Raw genomic sequence first — 16,805 nt, forward strand, 5'->3', positions numbered from 1 at the left:
CCTGAGGAAAACCATCGTGGCTTGAAACCTCCCTTTTCAAGCTCACACCAAACAATCATTTTAGGAAACACACAAACACAGGGTCAGCTGATTCTCTTCACTAAACTGATGCAAACTGGAGTAGCAGCGTCACATTCAATGAATCTGCACTATCATAAAACTGGCTGAGCAAGACAAACTCAATTCCTTAAACTTTGATCTTTAGTGCTGCATTCACAGTAGGTCAGAAGTAAGTAAAAGCACCAAACCAGACTGGATACAAGAATCCTGCTGAAGAAACCCAAGAGCAAACCTGCAGCAAAGTGGTTGTTGCACCTAATGACTGTAGCACGGCCACTTACCTGGCAGCTCACCCATTTCCCAAAGCACAGAGTTTACTTGGAGCAGCCTCCAAGGAAGGCAGCCAGAAGAGAATAACCACTGAAGTTCACAGCTCAGAAGACATGAAGATCTTGGTGCTAAAGGTTCTCCCTCACCCACCAACACTAAGGTTTGGCAAGGAGCTATTCTATACTAGAAACTTTCATCTTGAGTTAACTGACTGCCAACAACTCCGTCTGTAGAGGCAGTGTGGACACTCCCCAGACACACAGACAGCGCTCTTCCAAGCTGCCCACTCCCACACAGCTCTTTGCCCAGAGCAAATATCTCCTCCCAGGAACACACCTCTGCACCTCTCCTGACCAAGTGAAATAATCCCTCGATTCTGCTCCGTCTCACACACAGCAGAACACCACGGTTGTGGGTGTCAGTCCTTGCTCTCCCCAACAAGCACTGGGGAAGCAAAGAGCATTTCCTCCGGTCTCTAAATTCCAGCCTGATTTATACCAACTTCCTCCCCTCTAGCCCCAGAGGGGTATAAGCAGAGGCAGATCTGGCCTCAGATTTAACTGAGTTTATGGGGGAGGGGAGGAATTAAACTCCAAACGAGTCACCGTTCCCTCCCCATAATCCATGGCAACATCTGTGGATATTAAGCCTGATTCCAAGAGCAATGTTTCTTAATGCTCTGCATACAGAGCAGACCCAGCCGGGACTCCTCGGAGATGCTTCCCAAAACAAAAGGTGTGCCGCTGTAGTGTTAAGACTAACCTGTGCATTAAGAGCTGATGACTTACGGGGCAAACTCCTGCCCCGGTTACAGCCATGCCGCTCTCCTGAAAGCAATCACACCCAGGTAGCCGAAAGCAAAACCGGACCACGGAGTCACAGAAGCACCTGAGGGCTGATTCCTCTGTCACAGCAAGATTAACACCTGATCCTCTTCAAAAGCACAAGAGACGGGCAGGATCAGGCCTTGAGATGCAGTTGTGATGGAATAGAAAGCGTAAGGAAAGCCTTGGACAAAGCTCAACGCCAGAGATGACAGGAATCTTGCCTGTGTAATAAATTGGAGCTGTCTTTGCAGCACTTCACAGAGAACTGCTGTTGCCACCTGTGTGGCCGTGCCACAAACTTCATCCCACACAGGGCAGACATTCCCTGCTGCAGCACAACCCTCAGAACGCAGTATTTCAGACAGAAAGCTGGGAAAGGCTCCAGCAGAGCCTGTCACACCTGAACAGTAAGGTGTAACCAGGAGATGCTGATCGGTAACTGCATCTGGCTACAGTTACAGAGCATCCGCTCACCTCCAGCTCTTATTTCGGTAGTTTGTGTATGAATGCACACTGTGCTATTTTCTTGCTGCTCTCTTTGTGCACGTGAAGGCTCAGCAGCCGGCGTGCTGCGATCCAGCGTTTACCAGAGGGCAAACAGACTTATAAAGAGTTTATATTCTCTGAAAAAATGGGGGAAAAGTTTGTCTGGCGTAAGGGAACGCAGCAAGTGCAGTGTTTCGGCTCCGCGCGCCACTCGTGTGATTCCGTGGGGCGGCTGAGCTGTGCGTTGTGCTCTTTGGGGACACTTACAGATCCGGCTGGTTATGGCTAAATGTCACTACAAGGCGAACTTTATTTGCTTTGGGGATTTTTTGGAGGCAATTCCAGTATTTCCTCAAACCTAGCGCTCACTCAGTGCATTTCAAACTGATAACAGGAACAAAACCCCGCGCAGGCACCTCTGCCACGGCCTGCCCTGCTCAGCCCCAGCACCACTGGGCTCCCCAACAGCCCCTGGGCCCCCCAACACCACCAGGGCTCCCCAGCACCCTCTCGCCCCCCAACACCCCCTGGGCTCCCCAGCAGCCCCTCTCTCCCCTCAACACCCCCTGGGCTCCCCAGCAGCCCCTTTCTCCCCCCAGCACCCCCTGGGCTCCCCAGCAGCCCCTCTCGCCCCCCAACACCCCCTGGGCTCCCCAGCAGCCCCTCTCGCCCCCCAACACCCCCTGGGCTCCCCAGCAGCCCCTCTCGCCCCCCAACACCCCCTGGGCTCCCCAGCAGCCCCTCTCTCCCCCCAACACCCCCTGGGCTCCCCAGCAGCCCCTTTCTCCCCCCCAACACCCCCTGGGCTCCCCAGCAGCCCCCCTCGCCCCCCAACACCCATCGGGTCTCCAACAAGGGCGACTTTTTCTGCCTGACGTGGGGCGGCGGGGCAGTGCCCGGGGTCGCCCCAGCCCGGCCCGGCCCGGCCCAGCCGCGGGAGGGGAGCGGGGCAGCCGCCTCGGCCGCCGGCCTCCGAGGGAGCTGGGAGCGCGTCCTGAGGCCAGGCCGGGCCTCGCCTCCCCTCCCGAGGCTCCCCGCCCGGCCCGGCCCCTCTTTCCTCGAAAGCCGGAGGCCGCGGCCGCCCCCCGGGAGCTGGCCGTGGGCACAGCCCGCCTCACGGCGCGCTTCCCGCCCGCCGGGCCCAGGGGCAGCCGCTGCGGGGGCGGAGGACTCCGGCCCGGCGGCTCCTCCCTCCCTCCCTCCCTCCCTCCTCCCGCCGCCCGGGGCCCGGCTGCCGGGGGCGGGCCGGGGGCCGGGCCGGGGCCGCCCCTCCGCCGCCGGGCGGGCCCGGGACCCTGCATGCCTCATGCCTGCCCCCGCAAGGGGCGCGTGCCCGCCGCCCGGGACCCTGCATGGCTCATAGCGGCGGCCCGGCCGGCGCCGCGCCCGCAAGGCCCGGGACTCTGGATGGAGCCGCGCCAACGCCGCCCGGCGCCCCGCCGCATGGGGGGGAGCCCCGGAACATGGATGGCGCCCTCGCAGCTCCCCCCCCGGCCGCCACACGCACTCACTCCCATTGGGGGGGAACCCCGGAATCTGTATGGCACATACCACTGACTCACCGCGGAGGGGTGTTACTTATACAGAGTCCCGGGCCCCCCTACACACAATGGCACCAGCTCCCACATTCTTCCCCTCAGAGGAGTTGGACTGAACCATGGGGCGGCGGGGGCACGGCCCCCCTCCCGGCCTCCGACAGAACCCGCCGGCCCTGGGCGATACCACTCCACGCTCCCCCATCTTCCTTCCCCCCGCCCGGGTAGATGGACGCCGCCGCTCTCACTCACCTCGGCATCCACTGTGGCCATGGCCGGAGCCCCGGAGCGTAGCCCCGCCCCCTCGGCGGCTCCTCACGCCTTGGCTCCGCCCCTTTCCCCTCATTCTTCTCAATGGAGACGCTCCGCCGGCCACCGCGCATGCGTGCGGCATCATGGCGGCGCCCGCGGGGCTCCCCGGTCCGTACGGTGTCATGGCGGCGCCCGCGAGGCTCCCCAGTCCGTACGGTGTCATGGCGGCACCCATCGGCCGTACGGTGGAGCGGGGCAGGGGCCCCGCGCCCTCCACGCACGGGCCACGGACTGCGTGCCCCGGGAGTCCCGCACTGGGGGCTTTGCGGCAGCTCGGCGCCGGGCGAGGGCGGCGGCGCCGGCCGCTCCCAACCCAGCGGATAACGAGTTTCCTAAACTTTGCGGCGTGCCCGGCCGCGGCAGCGCCGGCCGAAAACCCAAACCCGTGCAAGATCCTCGCGGGCACAGCCAGGGTCCCTCCCTCCTCCTGCCGAAAAACTACCCTTTGCAAATCATCTCCTGGTGGGACTCCTCCCGCTTCTGTGATATTTTTATGCGCACAAGCTATTAGGAGCCCGCCTTGGCTGGGGACGGGGATGGAGGTGCCGGGGAGCTCGCCCCAGCCCTGTCCCGGCGGGTCCCCGGGCGGGGGCCGTTCCCAGCCGCCCCGCTCCCCTTCCCACCCCCAGCGCCCGCAATAGCTGCTTTCACCCTCCGCAACCCCACCGTGCCCCTCCTAATGCCCAGGCTCGTAAATCCATGATTGCAAACCAATTAGCTCTTTTACAGCCCTTCAGTAAAGCAGAAGATACCGTAAGGGGGGGGGGGGGGGGGGTGGAAGATAAACACCTCCAAGGGCTCCTTGGCCCCACAACTGCTCCGGCTGCCACCCAGGGAAACTGCACTGGCACCGGGGAGATGCAGGGATGGGCAGAAGGCAGGGGAGTGCTCGTTTCTTGGAGGGAAAGGGGAGTCTTAGAGTAGCCTGACGTCAATTTACACATTTATTATCAGCTCACCGGAGGAACAACAGTCCCTCCCCGGGTCCAGGGGCCGATTTCCTGCAGCCCCACGCCGACACCCCGCAGCGGGCAGGCGGACGCGCGGTTTTTGTTCGCTTTGCAGCGAGCCTCTTGCCCTCTCGTGCTCCGAGTCGTGCGGGCAGCGGCTGCGAGGGGCCACGGCCACGGCCACCATCTGCTGCTGGAGACTTTCTCTTCTAGCTGGGGTTACCACCGCTCTCGCCCCGACACCTTTGCAGCGTGGGTGCTCCGCCGCGCCCGGCACGGCTTCGTTAGCACTTGCGGGGCAGAGGGCATCGCTGCATCAAACGGAGCGAAACCGGGAGGATCTGGGGATGGCGGAGCACGGGGGGGCGAGCGCTGCCCACGCAAAGCTGGGGAACTCGGCATTTGGCCCAGGTTTTGACAACAAAGCGATCTCGGTGCTGCTGGACAGCCGGCACCGGGGAGCCCAGCGCGGAGCCACGCACGCCCCCAACCCCTCCACCGAGCCCGGCCTGCAGCCGCCCCGCGCCTCCCCGCAGCAACCCCCGCCTGCCGGGGTGGGCAGGTCTTGGCGGGGGCGACCCCAAACACCCCTCAGCGCCTCAGGCGCGGCCCCAAGGCACGGCAAGAGGGGAAAGGCGGCGGCCCCCGGCGGGGAGAGGGGCTGTCGCCGCCCGCACGAACCCCCGCGGCGGCGGAGCGGCCTCGCCCGAGCGCAGCCCGGTGGCGGCGGCTGCCCCCGCCCGGCCGCGCCGCGGTCAAAATAAGAGTCCCCGGACCTGAGGCGGGCCCGGGCCGGGGGGCGCCGGGCGGGGGAGCGCCGCGCCCTGCCCTGCCCTCCGCCCCGCCTCAGCCCCCCGGCGCAGCCCCCAGCCCCGGTCAGCAGCAGCAAAGGCATTAACTCCCCAGGGAACACCGCCGTGGGCCGGCAGCTGTTGCAGGGCCAAGGTAACGTTCCCCCGCAGCCCCTACCGTGGCCCCTCCGGTGCCTCCCGCTGCGTGGGGACCTCCCGGGGGTCCCACCCATGGCTCCCTGCCTCGGACAGAGCTGAGGAGGGTGGTGGTACGGGTGGGAGTCCATCCCCCTCTGCTCCTCGGAGGTGGAGGGAATATTCCCTGCACAAAGAACCACCAGCACCTCGAAAAGGCGCGTCGGGGAGGCCCGGGCTCCAGCGAGGGCTGGCATCGCCGTGGAACATCGCCACCGTCCTGCGCTGGGGATGCTCAGCTTGGCATGGGAGGTGGGGGTGGAGGGAGGGAACCCCCCGCCCGCAGCCCTGCTCCTGCAAACCAGCACACGAGCAGGAGCCAGGGCCCGCAGGGACCCTCACACCTTGGGGACGGGGGCGAGAGGGAGGTTGGTGAGGCCGGGCGGCCGATCAGGCCAGGGGTCTGGTGGCACCTCTCCCCTTCTATTTGCTGGGGCTCGTCCTTCTCAGCTGGAGCCAGGGACGTAGCAGTCGCCAGGACAAACCTTCCTGGGCCATCGGGAAGGGAAGATGCTCCCACAAGAAGGAGAAATAACCAGGAACGCGCCGAGCCCTCGCAGCCCATCGCCACCTGCCACGGCTCTCGTCCCACCTTCAACCCTGCAGCTCCACCAGCTCGTCCTCACGCACTAATTAACGCGAGCAGAGTGAGGATGAGATTGGTTTTACAACAAACTCCCCATTTTCCTGAAGCAGCTGCTGCGAGCCCTGAGGAGAGCTGTGGAGCCGGGACGGGGCCCCAGCCCCCGGCAGCGAGGAGCCAGCAAGCAGCTTCGCCATGGCGGCTCCGGCCAGGCTGACATCGCCCTCTCCCGCACTGAGCAGGGCGAGCAGGGACGGACCTCCACATCCTGGGATTCCTGCCAGCAGGAAGAGAACAACCCAACCGCGCCAGTGCTTCCTCCGGCTGTGAGCAAGGGGCCTTCCAGCTGGGCCTTTCTCCATCACGGGAGCGAGGGACAGATTTGGTCACCCCACCAGTGTTCTCCCACCCCAACAGTCACCCACTACATTGGAGGAGACATGGCTTTGCTTTAGCGTTGGCTATAAATCAGCTTTTGAGCTTCAGCTGCAGGCACGGGTGCCTCCTCTGAAAGCCAGGAGCCGCTTCCCGCCCGCTGTACCAGGCCCTCCCGGCAGGTCTCAGCGTACAGGTGATGCTCATCACGCATTTACCCCCAGCAAAAGCACCCACGGTCTTACAAAAGCAGATCTTTATTTACATTTTTCCATTCTTTACATTTGGTGGTTTAAAACGCAGGACAAAAATACTCCCCAGAAGCTGTGATAAACATGTAAAACTGCTAGTTTACATTTTAAAACCCAGTAATAAATTGCGCAGAAGTCTTAGGTTGTACAGAGCCGCCACAAATATTGTTGTATAAAACCCCAAAAATCTCTAAAGAGAACCACAGGAATAAAGAATTACAGCCACGAGTATTGGTACAAGAAAGGGCACAAGTTTTGAGGGTTTTACCCCAACAGTCTCTCATGGGGAAGAGGGATGGGACGTTCCTGTTGCAGAGTTTGGGAATACTTAAAAATACAGAATAAAAACGAAGCAGACCCCAGAACACCCTTTATCGCCTCTCTTGTGCTGGCTCAACAGGAAAACTTCCTAGCAGAAAGTATTTACTTTTACAAAACTACTGAAAGCTCAGTGGAAAGCTAAAAAAGAATCTCTGTCCAACAAAAAGACGACCCTTTGCGTCCCTCATCTCCCCGTTCCCCATCCTCTGCAGGCAGTGGGATGACAGGTGCCAAAGCGGAGTTTAGTAGGACACAAACAACAATGAAAAAGCCAAAAATATGGAGGCGGCACATGTGCAGAGCTGGACAAGAACAAAACCATGAAGGACAAAAAATGAAGCAGCAGGGAAAAAAAAAAAAGGACACGATATTTTTGGTATTTTCCATTGAATGCCGAGTTTGGAAACAATTAGCTCACAAGCTTCACGCGCACCCCACCACTTCCCCGCCCCATTTCAAACAAAACCAAAAAACAATTGTGTACAAACTTGGGCCAGGAATTTGAATTCTTTCCTGTGCGCTGAAGTTTTTTACCCAGAGCTGGGTTTGGAAAAAAAGGGGCTTTTTTCCCCTCTTTTTTCCAGAGCTCAGAGAGAGAGGCAGGACCCAGGGCCTGCAGGAAGTCCCCAGGACATAAAATGGTTGAAGCCAGAGAGGCTGCAGAGAAGAGAGACAGCAGCGAGGCAGAGGACAGAGGGACCGTCCACTCGCCCGCTCCCAAGGGGACCACGCTCACACCCAGACATTGGTTTTACCCCGTCGCGCTCATCCAAAGTACTCGTATACCCCGAGGCCACAACCGCGGGCAGCTTTAAGAAGAGCCAGCCTAACTCCTCCACCCTGCAGTCCTGGGCTGTTTCAGATGGGTCCGTGAAAGACAAACTCTTTGTGTCAGGCTTCGATTCCCTGCGGCGGCACTGGGGGACAGGCAAGGCTGGGCAGGAAGGCTGAAAACCACAGCCCTTTGCCAGTTATTTCTGTCCGCTTGCACAACAGCGAGGTTGCTCAGAGACACGCGGAGGGCGATAACCTGCTGCACCCTGGCCAGAGCCACCTCGCAGCTCAGAGAGGCCTCTCCCCGCGGGAGCTGTGCGTGCCCAGCCCTAGCATCCGAACGAATGAGGACCACCATGAGGTCTAGCTCTGACGCCTTCCTGCTCCGTCCACAGCAGCCAGTGGAAAAGGACACTCCTCACCAGCAAATAAATCTTCTACCTACATTTTCTCAGATGAGCTATAGGAAGGTAAGCCCAAACATAAACTGGTCTAAGTTACTTAAATATTTCTCCAACATCCTTTCAAAGATTCTATGGCGAGCTCTGCAGATTCAGTTGTACGCTGCTGTCCTCATTACATGCTTCATCTCAAGCAATACTAATGTTGAAACTATGGCAGAACTGGTATCCACTTCAGTGGCAAAGACCTGGACAAATACTGTCTCAGCCAACCAGCTCTTTTTTGGGACGTAGTGTATGACATTCTTTTCCACCAGACAAAGCATCTAGTGGTTTCTGAAAACCTCTCTTCCTTAAATGTTGCAAAGACGACCCCACGTACAGCAAGAGGTGCTAGTAGTTCATAGCAAATATAATTTGGGAGAGCAAGCTCAGGGGCACGGGAGCACTGCAGAGCTGCAGGGCACAACACAGCTGTGTGAGGTACAGCTGGCCTCTCCTCTCCACAGCCTCCTCCATGAACGGTGCATTCCCAACTGTAAAGGTTAAACAAGGATGACAGACCCTGGCTGGGGGTCTAGAAGGGTATCCCAGTGGCTCTGGCCACAGTAACTAGTCAGCGTTCAAGTTTTCCAGCCAAGGAACACGGGCTGGACATGTCACCAGCAGCTCAGCTTCAGGGATGGAGACCAAGGGACTGGGAATCCCGGCGCGGGCTGCCTCTCCCCGACCCCGGCAGGGCCAGGAGCCTGAAGCCCAACAAAGCACGTCCCAAAGCACTGACAGCTCACAGGCATTTTTCCAGAGGTGCGGAAGGGAGTTGCCTCCTGAAAGGAGGAACATGTACTGCCAACAGCAAGGAAGACCACAAGAGCTATGGGCTGAGCCAGGCAAAACAGGTTCAACTAACTGGGAGGAACAGGAAGAGCTCTGGGGAAGAGACCTACCATTACGAACAAACAAGCCCCTACCTTTGACTCCGGGTGTATCAAGAATGCTTTTCATGGCAGGCACAGACCACCAGGCAAAGGGGAGTCTTAAATGATAAAAGCTGGGCAGCACAAGTTGAGCAGAGGGTGAAGAAGGATCCTTGTCTGAGGCACAGATACCACCTCAGGCTACTGGCAATGCCAGCATTTAGGCAACACCTACATGCTTCAGACATGGTATCACCAAACTGTGGGTGTGGGGAGGAGCCTTCTTCCATTTTCAAGTTTATTCCAAATGGCTCTTTAGGAGAGGGCATGGGCTGGGGGTCTCCAGCCCTTCCAGCCAGACCGTGGCTGTTCCACCTCCACGCTCCTGAAGGGAGAGCCCACTCTGCCCTTCCTCCCCAGCAGCCCAGCTCTCCCGTCAGACAGCAGAGAGCTCTGCCCAAGGCCCGTGGGCCACTCGGACAAACCACAGGGTTTGTCAAATTTCAGGACACAGGGCCAGGGAAGCAGCAGTGCAGGGGCTGCTCTCTCTCCAGAGCAGAGCCCACATGGTGCCAAACTCCCTCTAACCATCTGGGACTACAAGCTGCAGCCAGGCTGCACCATGCTTGTCTTCCCCGAGCCGCCTTGGCAGAAGTCACCATCCTTCCTGGGGAAAGCAAAAAACTTGCCTTGTTTTGTAAGAAATCAGCAAGGTGCATTCCTGATTTGGCATGAACAGGCACATGGATAAGCATCAGAAATGGATGAAAAAGCACAGCATTTCTCTCAGAATAATTTATTAAATACAGCATTAAAATTTGTATTTATGAATTCAATCATTAAAAACAGAACTTCATCTCATATATATATATATATATTCAGGGACAATGACAATCATTCTATCAACATTGGTGCATGTTGTGCCAGCACTGCTCAGAACAGCACCTTCTCTACACTAGCCTTAAAGCAGTTCAACACTTAAAAAAAAAAATAATAAAAAGCATTTGCAAAGAAAGAGTGCAAAGCAGGGCTCGTCCCCAGCTGCCTGCCAAGGGCGTGCAGAGGCGGACTAAAAGGAGGAGGCAGAGGCTGTAGTGCTCCTAACAGGTTTGTTAGATACTGCCCGCCCAGCGTGAGGCAGCGCCGAGACCAATGATCAGAGGTGCCAACGGTCTGCAAGTCCACAGTTTCAGCCGTGGCTGGATGCCTGCAGCTCTTAAGTATCTGGTTTGTGGTTTCCTCAGCTTGGGCAGTCAATACTAAGAAAAGCTAAACAAGGGGGGGGGAAAAAAAGGCGCAAAAGAAAAATGTTTTACATCCACCAGCTTCTTCCCCTGACCTGCCAGGTCCAGCGGAGGCTGCAAATGAGGCGGAGCAGTTTGTGTTCCCACTCGCTCATTTTTGCATCCTGCTGTGGCTCAAGAGGTGGCTCAGGAGACAGGCGGTAAAACCAGTACCAGCTCGCAGAAAGCGCAGTCCCCAGGCCAAGCACCCTCACACGCTGGCTCAGCAGCGTTGACCGCTCCTGCGAGAGACATCAGGCTGAGCCTCGCAGGAGGGTCGGCCCAGAGGAGGGGGCTTCCACGGACAGGGTCCTTGGGCAGACTCAGAGGTAGCATCAGACAGACTTTTCTAACTTGATTGTCAGGTAATTCAGGCCTGCCAGAGGCAGCTGGGATGGAGAGGGCACCCTGCAGGGGTAGGAGGTGGGACATGGGGGATCCGGTCCCCCTGCCTGCAGGCTGACTAGCGCGGTTCATCCTGGGCGCTGCAGTCTGGCAGCAAGCAGGGATGGACTCTGTCCTACAGGGCTTTTCAGAGAAAAGTCGCCCTTGCTGAAAAAGGCCAGAAGGTGGCTGGTGGGCACCCCACAGTAACACTGGGCTCTCCGGGGCCTCTTGGGCTATGAGCAACTGCCCCAGCGAGCTCCCGGCTGCCAGAGCCTGCTCTCCTCTCACCGCCTACAGGCAGCGGTGCAGCCCACTGCGAGAAGACCAGAGGCTGCCGGTCACTCACCCCACACAGGTATAGCGAGGGCTTGTGCTTTTGGCTTTTTAAGTGTCCTGGTCCTTCTGAACCTGCTTACTCCAGGAAACCTCCTGTTTCAGCTACCCTTAGGACCTATGAGGACAAGGAGGAAAGGCTGTCAAAACCATTACTGGAGAGCACATGGCCCCTAAAAGAGAAGCAAAAGTCCACACAGCCCAGCCTTCACCTACAGTGGAGACATGCCAAGTCAGGAGCATTTCAGATAAGGCATCGCAGGTGCTTTGATAGTAAAGCAGTTAGTGTTGACTACAGTACTTTAAACACAGGCTGCTGCAGAGGGCATCCCTGGGGCAAAACCAGTTCTCCAGCACTTGGTGCAGCAGCAGGAGGCGGTTCAGTTTCCCAGACCTCTCCTACACACACACACACACAGAGGCTGCTCTGGCTGCCCTTTTTGTTCCCCTCCTCCCCACCCCTTAAGAGACTTAAAAAGCCTGGGCCGGGATGTGCCATTTACCCCACCAAGCAGCCAGAGATATAAAAAGACGCCTTGTGCTGTACCAGACTTTGCAGTAGGCAGGTGAACCATGGCGCCTGGGGGTGGGCAGTGCCAGCAGGACTCGAAGCAGGGGAAGCTAGTTGCCATTGCTGATGCTGGAGTTGGCACTGCTGCAGCTCTGCTCATAGGATGGAGGCGCCTCTGTGGGGGAAAGAAAGAATAAGAGCAGTTATGGTGGGTGTTTGGGAGGTTCCCTTTACCCCAGTCTATGTAACTCCGTGCAGAGGAAAGCAAACTGCTAACATGTACACGTCAGGCATGCAGGCACTTTCTCCCCAGGACCCTGCAACCTGCCCCGCTGAAATATACGGGGTTTGTGTGTGCATATGCAGAATTGGAGCCAGCCAGTCCCATCCCTGTCCTGATGCCTACAGGGGTCTGAAGTGCTGCTTTTAAGTCCTGTTCTATTCCTCCCCTTCTTTCACAAGCATCTTCATGCACTCCAACACCTCCAGATCATACGTGACCATTGCTCCGTGTGCCCCAAGCCAGGGCTGAAGTGACATATACCGAGTGTCTCATCACCCCCGTGCTAACGGACGGGCTTATTTGGGTAGGACTACGCTAACAGTCTGTCTGTGCTACAAGACACTGCGGGTCCCTGCCACCCCAGGTGCCTGGGACAAGCACAGCTCCAGGAATTCAGCATGCTGGGATTTCCCCAAGCTTTTCCACCCTGGACAGTCTCTCAGCTCCCGCCCCCGCAGCTTGTGTCTTCAGACCAGCTGCAGGCCCACTCCAAGTCAGACAGAAGATTTCAGTTACATCATTTTCCTGGCTCTGCTCCCACCAGCCTCACCACAAGCCAAGAAGTTTTTCTATCAGTGGGAGGCTGAAAGCTCATTTAAGAACAGGGAGATCCTCTCATCACGAGCCCAGGGCAGGCACGGGTGTAGATGTGGGAATGGACAGCCAGCTTTTACAGCTGTAAGAGGGGACTCCTCCAGAGGCCAAAGCAGAGAGATCTCATGATCCTCTCTGACATCAGCCCCGGGGAGGCTGACATCCCTATACGCCCACCCAGTTCACAGCTAGCGTAGAGACTGTGGTGGTAGGAAATGTTTACCAGCACACTCCCAGCCCATTTAGATCTCAGGAGCGGGCTGCTCACCGTATGGGTAGCCCCATGTGCTGTACTCCGGAGGCAAAATGAGAGAGCTGGCAGTGGGGACGGGCACCACGTTCCCCTCAGCGTAGTAAGGGACAGTGGCTCCTGTCGACAGGCAGAGCGTGGGATGGTTTGGGGAGCCCGTCTGCTCCGAGTCCACCCTTATCTCCTGGAAGCTCAGTCCTGGGGCGTAGCTAAATGGCTGCTGCTGGGAATGGCTTTTGGTGGGGATCGAGACATTGTCCATCGGGTGATAACCACTGGCAGCCTCCTCTTCCTCTGGGGGTGCACTGGGTACCACTGCAGACGGTAAGTGCTGGATGGACCGGGAGGGGCTCAGAGGCACCCTGTTCACAGCAATGTTACCAATATAAATGGGAAGAGTGACTGAAACATCTGGTGACTTGAGCGAAACCTGGAAGAGAGGGAAAAACAGTGGCATCCTCTTCGTTACACATTGCCTTGGGAAGGTTCATCCGATACAAGGGCCACCTGCACCACACAGCTACAGAGTTCAGCAACTGAGCTCAACCCAGAAGGGAGCACAGAAGTTGCAGCACAGCCCACTGGAGCTCCACAAGAGCACTGAAGTACTCACTTGGATGTAGTAGTCAATATGTATGAGGCTACAGCCCTGCAGAATGGACTGGGGCAGTGCTGGAACAAGGATCTGCTCCCTCCATTCTGCATGTTTCCAGGCTTTCACTCCTGAGCCTTCCACCTCCGCAATGGTCCTCAGGTCGTAAATCCAGCGCTTGGATTTATAAGCCACTTTCTGTAAAGCCAGGAGAAAATACAGCTAGCAGAAAGACTGCAGATGGTCTTCTGTCAGGACACAAAACCACGCAACTGCTTTGTCAAATAAGCATGAGCACAAACCTAACATGCATATCACAGAGCAGAAATACCCATCATTATATGACGGACTGAGCTGGTATAAGCAAGACAAGTTCTACCACCTCTTTCCCCAGGAATGTAGAAAGAAACAGAGTTAGCCAGTGGTCCGGACTCCTTGCTACCACCTCCCAGCCACACGCAGCAGAGATGCACGCTGTTGAGAACTGCCCCAGTTTAAGAGAGGCCTCAGGAAGGTGGAGTACCAACACACGCCAAAGAATCAGCCTTTTGGATGCTTACCTGGAGCAGACTGGCTACCACAGCCCCAGTGTCCCGGCCCGATTTGTTCTCTATGTCCGTGCGGAGCTGGATTGCTTGCCCTACGATGTACCCTTTCAGATCTGAGGTGGCGGTCAAGACAATGTTGCCGCTTTTCACAAGCTTGTAGTTGAACTTCTTGGTGATTGACATAGTGTTGGGCTGCTGCAGGACAGCAGAGAGGCAGAGATGTTGGCTCAAGAGAGTCAGAGAACCTCCAGGAAAACACTCAGAGATTCAAAACAAGCAAGCAGAAATATCTGGTCTAAGAGGATGCAAAGAACCAGCAACACAGCACTGCCACAGACAACAGGTCTCACTTCTCCATCCCCCCAGTTTTGCTGTCCTATTAGTTGCTCTTCCCTCCAAAGCAAGTTTCCCAAAGCCAGGTCTCTACAAGCGCCCGGTGCTATTGGCCAACACCTCTCTCTGCATGCTGAAAATTCACCTAAATCTTTCAGAGCAACATGCGGAAAGAGTGAGAAATCACTGGGAGAAGAGACTGATGGCAGGGCAGGGCAGATCAGGACTCCTTGTCCTGCTCTTGCACAGTCAGGGCATGCAGTCAGAGAGTTGTCCAACCACACAGTTATTCCCCAGACAGCACACAGGACAAGGACAAGTGCTGAAGCCTTGGCACTTCCCAGCCTCGGTCCTCCTTGTTCTTACCTCAATGTCAGGGATGTCGTTCAAGTTGAGAGGGCAGAGAACATAGAAGATCTTGTTGCACTTGTAGTCCTTGGAAAAGCGAGGTGTGTCTATCACAGCTTTCACCTGATGGAGGACCTTGCCAAAAGGGCCTTCAAATGATGTAGGAGCAGAGGCTGGAGTCAAGAGAGAAAGAAAGGGATGATAAGGCTGAGCCAGGCCAAGCATTCCTGAACTGGAAGTATAGTCCCTTTAAACAGCCTTTCTCTTCACTTGAGGAGTTCTGCAAGTACCTGAGAGACAGAGCACATGGGGATTCCCCCTAAAAGACCTGGGGCTGAACACTTAGGTCACTCAGAGACCTTGCTGCAACCTCCTTACAGACAGGATCCTCTGCAACCAGAGGTGCAAGAGCAGGGGTCCTCTCTCTGAGCACGCTGTGTGCAGGACAGCTGGCTAGCCGCGGGCCACGACCCCTGCACACACCCAGAGAGCTTACAGGGTCACGCTTGGAAAGGCATCAGCGACAGCTCAGACCCGGCTTTGCGCCAACGCAGAAGGTACCAGCTTGTCTAAGCTCCTCTGCTGTCTGTGGCTGACCTTACGCTCCCTCTAGCGTCCCCAGGCCGAGCTGCCAGCCTGCTGCTGCCATCCAGCCTGCTCAGCACAGCTCGAGAGGCTGCAAACGCCAAGGCTTACAGAGAAGTGCCTTCAGCCATTTATCTGCATCTTACCTGGCAGCAGGAACTGGAAGGGAAAGTTGTGCTCTCCAGCTGTCAGGACCCCTGCGGGAAACAAGAGTAAAAGGTAAGTGGCACAGGCTGTTGCCTTGGAATGGTGTGATCTTCTGGAGAGAGGGAACAACACACCACTTGTTCGGCTGCCCACAGCCCACTGGACAACTCCAGATCCAATGGGCAGTGCCAGAGTCAACAGGAGCACCGCTGCCACCCACCTCTCCTTGGGACCCGAGATGTCTCCATTCCCAATGACTGGTTCTACATTAAGATACCCTGGAAATAAGGTAGTTAGGGGCAGGGTTTAAGGGATCCCAGTGCCATAGCAAGTGGCTAGCCCCAGATGCCTGTCGCAGGGCATGGAGAAGGGATGCTGCATGTTTATCTTTCCTCAAGTAGGCTGCAGCCAGTCAGGGGGCAGGCGAGAAAGCACAGGCACCGTCTGAGGCTGGTAAGGACATCTGGTGGGCATCAAGCCACTGTAGCCTTAGCCACACACCAAGCCCCATGCAGACTGCACAGTGTTCAGGAGCTGAAACCAGAGGTCCATCTCCCAGGCCTAAATCTATCCCTGGTCCCAAGAAAGGACCCTACAATACCTCAGCCCAGCTTCTCAGACAACAGGAACAGAGGAAAGATATCCACAATGTTAAAACCTCAACACTAGTTTTCTTCAACCATGTCCCGCTCTGCAACAGTGGCCTTGAGGGCGCAGATCAGAGCCAAGATTCAGCGCATGGCTAAAACAACAGCTACAGACTCAGACTCCCCAACCCCATCCACCCTCCAGCACTCCCATCCAGATTCCAGATACCCTCTCAGGGCAGCATCATGGCTGAACTGGACCTGCAGTGTGATCTGGTAACATCGGGCGGCTCCAAAGTTGCCTTCAGTTAGAAAAGCACTAAGATTTATCCACATTCGTTAAACACATGTAAACATGAGAGGTTTTGTTTTTAAAGTAGCAGTGCTAAGAGGAGACCTGAACACCTATTAAATCAGCCTGTGTTTATTCTGCTTTGTAGGATCTTGCTGGAGGTACCAAGACTCCTGATTTGGCTGGCTCTTTGGTTGATGCAAGACGGAGGAGACAGCTTGCCCGTTAGCAATACTGGCTCTGCAGAGCTGACAGTAATAGAGCGCTATCGTCAGGGGATTAAGTGGATTATGTGACGGGGGAGGTGGGGAAGAGGGAAGGGTAAATCCCCGCCACTGACACTGCGATCCAGGTAGGAGGCAGGGAGGTGGCGTTTGACTCGGTGCCTCCTTCTCATTATGAAAAGCTGCACCTCTGCCTCTCCGCTCGCTCAGCCACCCACGGGGACCTAAGGACACCCCAGTTAGCGTGCATCCCGCCTGCAGCGCAAAGGCAGGCACAATAAATAACATGACAAACGTCCCATTGCTTATCACTACAAAGGCGAGTCAGGAGAAAACTGAGATGACTATTCATACACTTTGTCCTTACAGAGAGGAACAAGATTTCCTCACTCCCATCACCCACCCAGAACAGTGGTGATTTCCCTCCCCGTCCCCCAAATAAAACCAAACTATGTAGGCT

At 56.8% G+C, this 16,805-nt stretch overlaps 2 protein-coding genes and 1 long non-coding RNA gene across 3 annotated transcripts in view; 1 reads left to right on the top strand and 2 right to left on the bottom strand.

The window, feature by feature from the left end:
- LOC104052160 (histone-lysine N-methyltransferase EHMT1-like) overlaps positions 1 to 3,490 on the bottom strand; it is a 124,114-nt gene extending 120,624 nt beyond the window's left edge. The window contains exon 1 of the mRNA XM_064469045.1: positions 3,431 to 3,490. Coding sequence (XP_064325115.1) covers positions 3,431 to 3,451 — 21 coding nt within the window. The 5' untranslated portion in view covers positions 3,452 to 3,490. The remainder of the gene's footprint in view (positions 1 to 3,430) is intronic.
- Positions 3,491 to 5,226: 1,736 nt separating this feature from the next.
- Positions 5,227 to 10,048, top strand: LOC135316194 (uncharacterized). Its single transcript, XR_010375631.1, has 2 exons — positions 5,227 to 5,385; positions 6,120 to 10,048. It is a non-coding gene; the product is annotated as an uncharacterized LOC135316194 (long non-coding RNA).
- ARRDC1 (arrestin domain containing 1) overlaps positions 9,829 to 16,805 on the bottom strand; it is a 38,109-nt gene continuing 31,132 nt past the window's right edge. The window contains exons 3-8 of the mRNA XM_064468606.1: positions 15,242 to 15,292; positions 14,529 to 14,683; positions 13,842 to 14,024; positions 13,303 to 13,479; positions 12,708 to 13,119; positions 9,829 to 11,737 (exon numbers count right to left, since the gene is read on the bottom strand). Coding sequence (XP_064324676.1) covers positions 11,673 to 11,737; positions 12,708 to 13,119; positions 13,303 to 13,479; positions 13,842 to 14,024; positions 14,529 to 14,683; positions 15,242 to 15,292 — 1,043 coding nt within the window. The 3' untranslated portion in view covers positions 9,829 to 11,672. The remainder of the gene's footprint in view (positions 11,738 to 12,707; positions 13,120 to 13,302; positions 13,480 to 13,841; positions 14,025 to 14,528; positions 14,684 to 15,241; positions 15,293 to 16,805) is intronic.

The sequence above is a fragment of the Phalacrocorax carbo genome, chromosome 18, assembly GCF_963921805.1.
Source record: "Phalacrocorax carbo chromosome 18, bPhaCar2.1, whole genome shotgun sequence".
In the NCBI taxonomy this organism is placed as follows: Eukaryota; Metazoa; Chordata; class Aves; order Suliformes; family Phalacrocoracidae; genus Phalacrocorax; species Phalacrocorax carbo.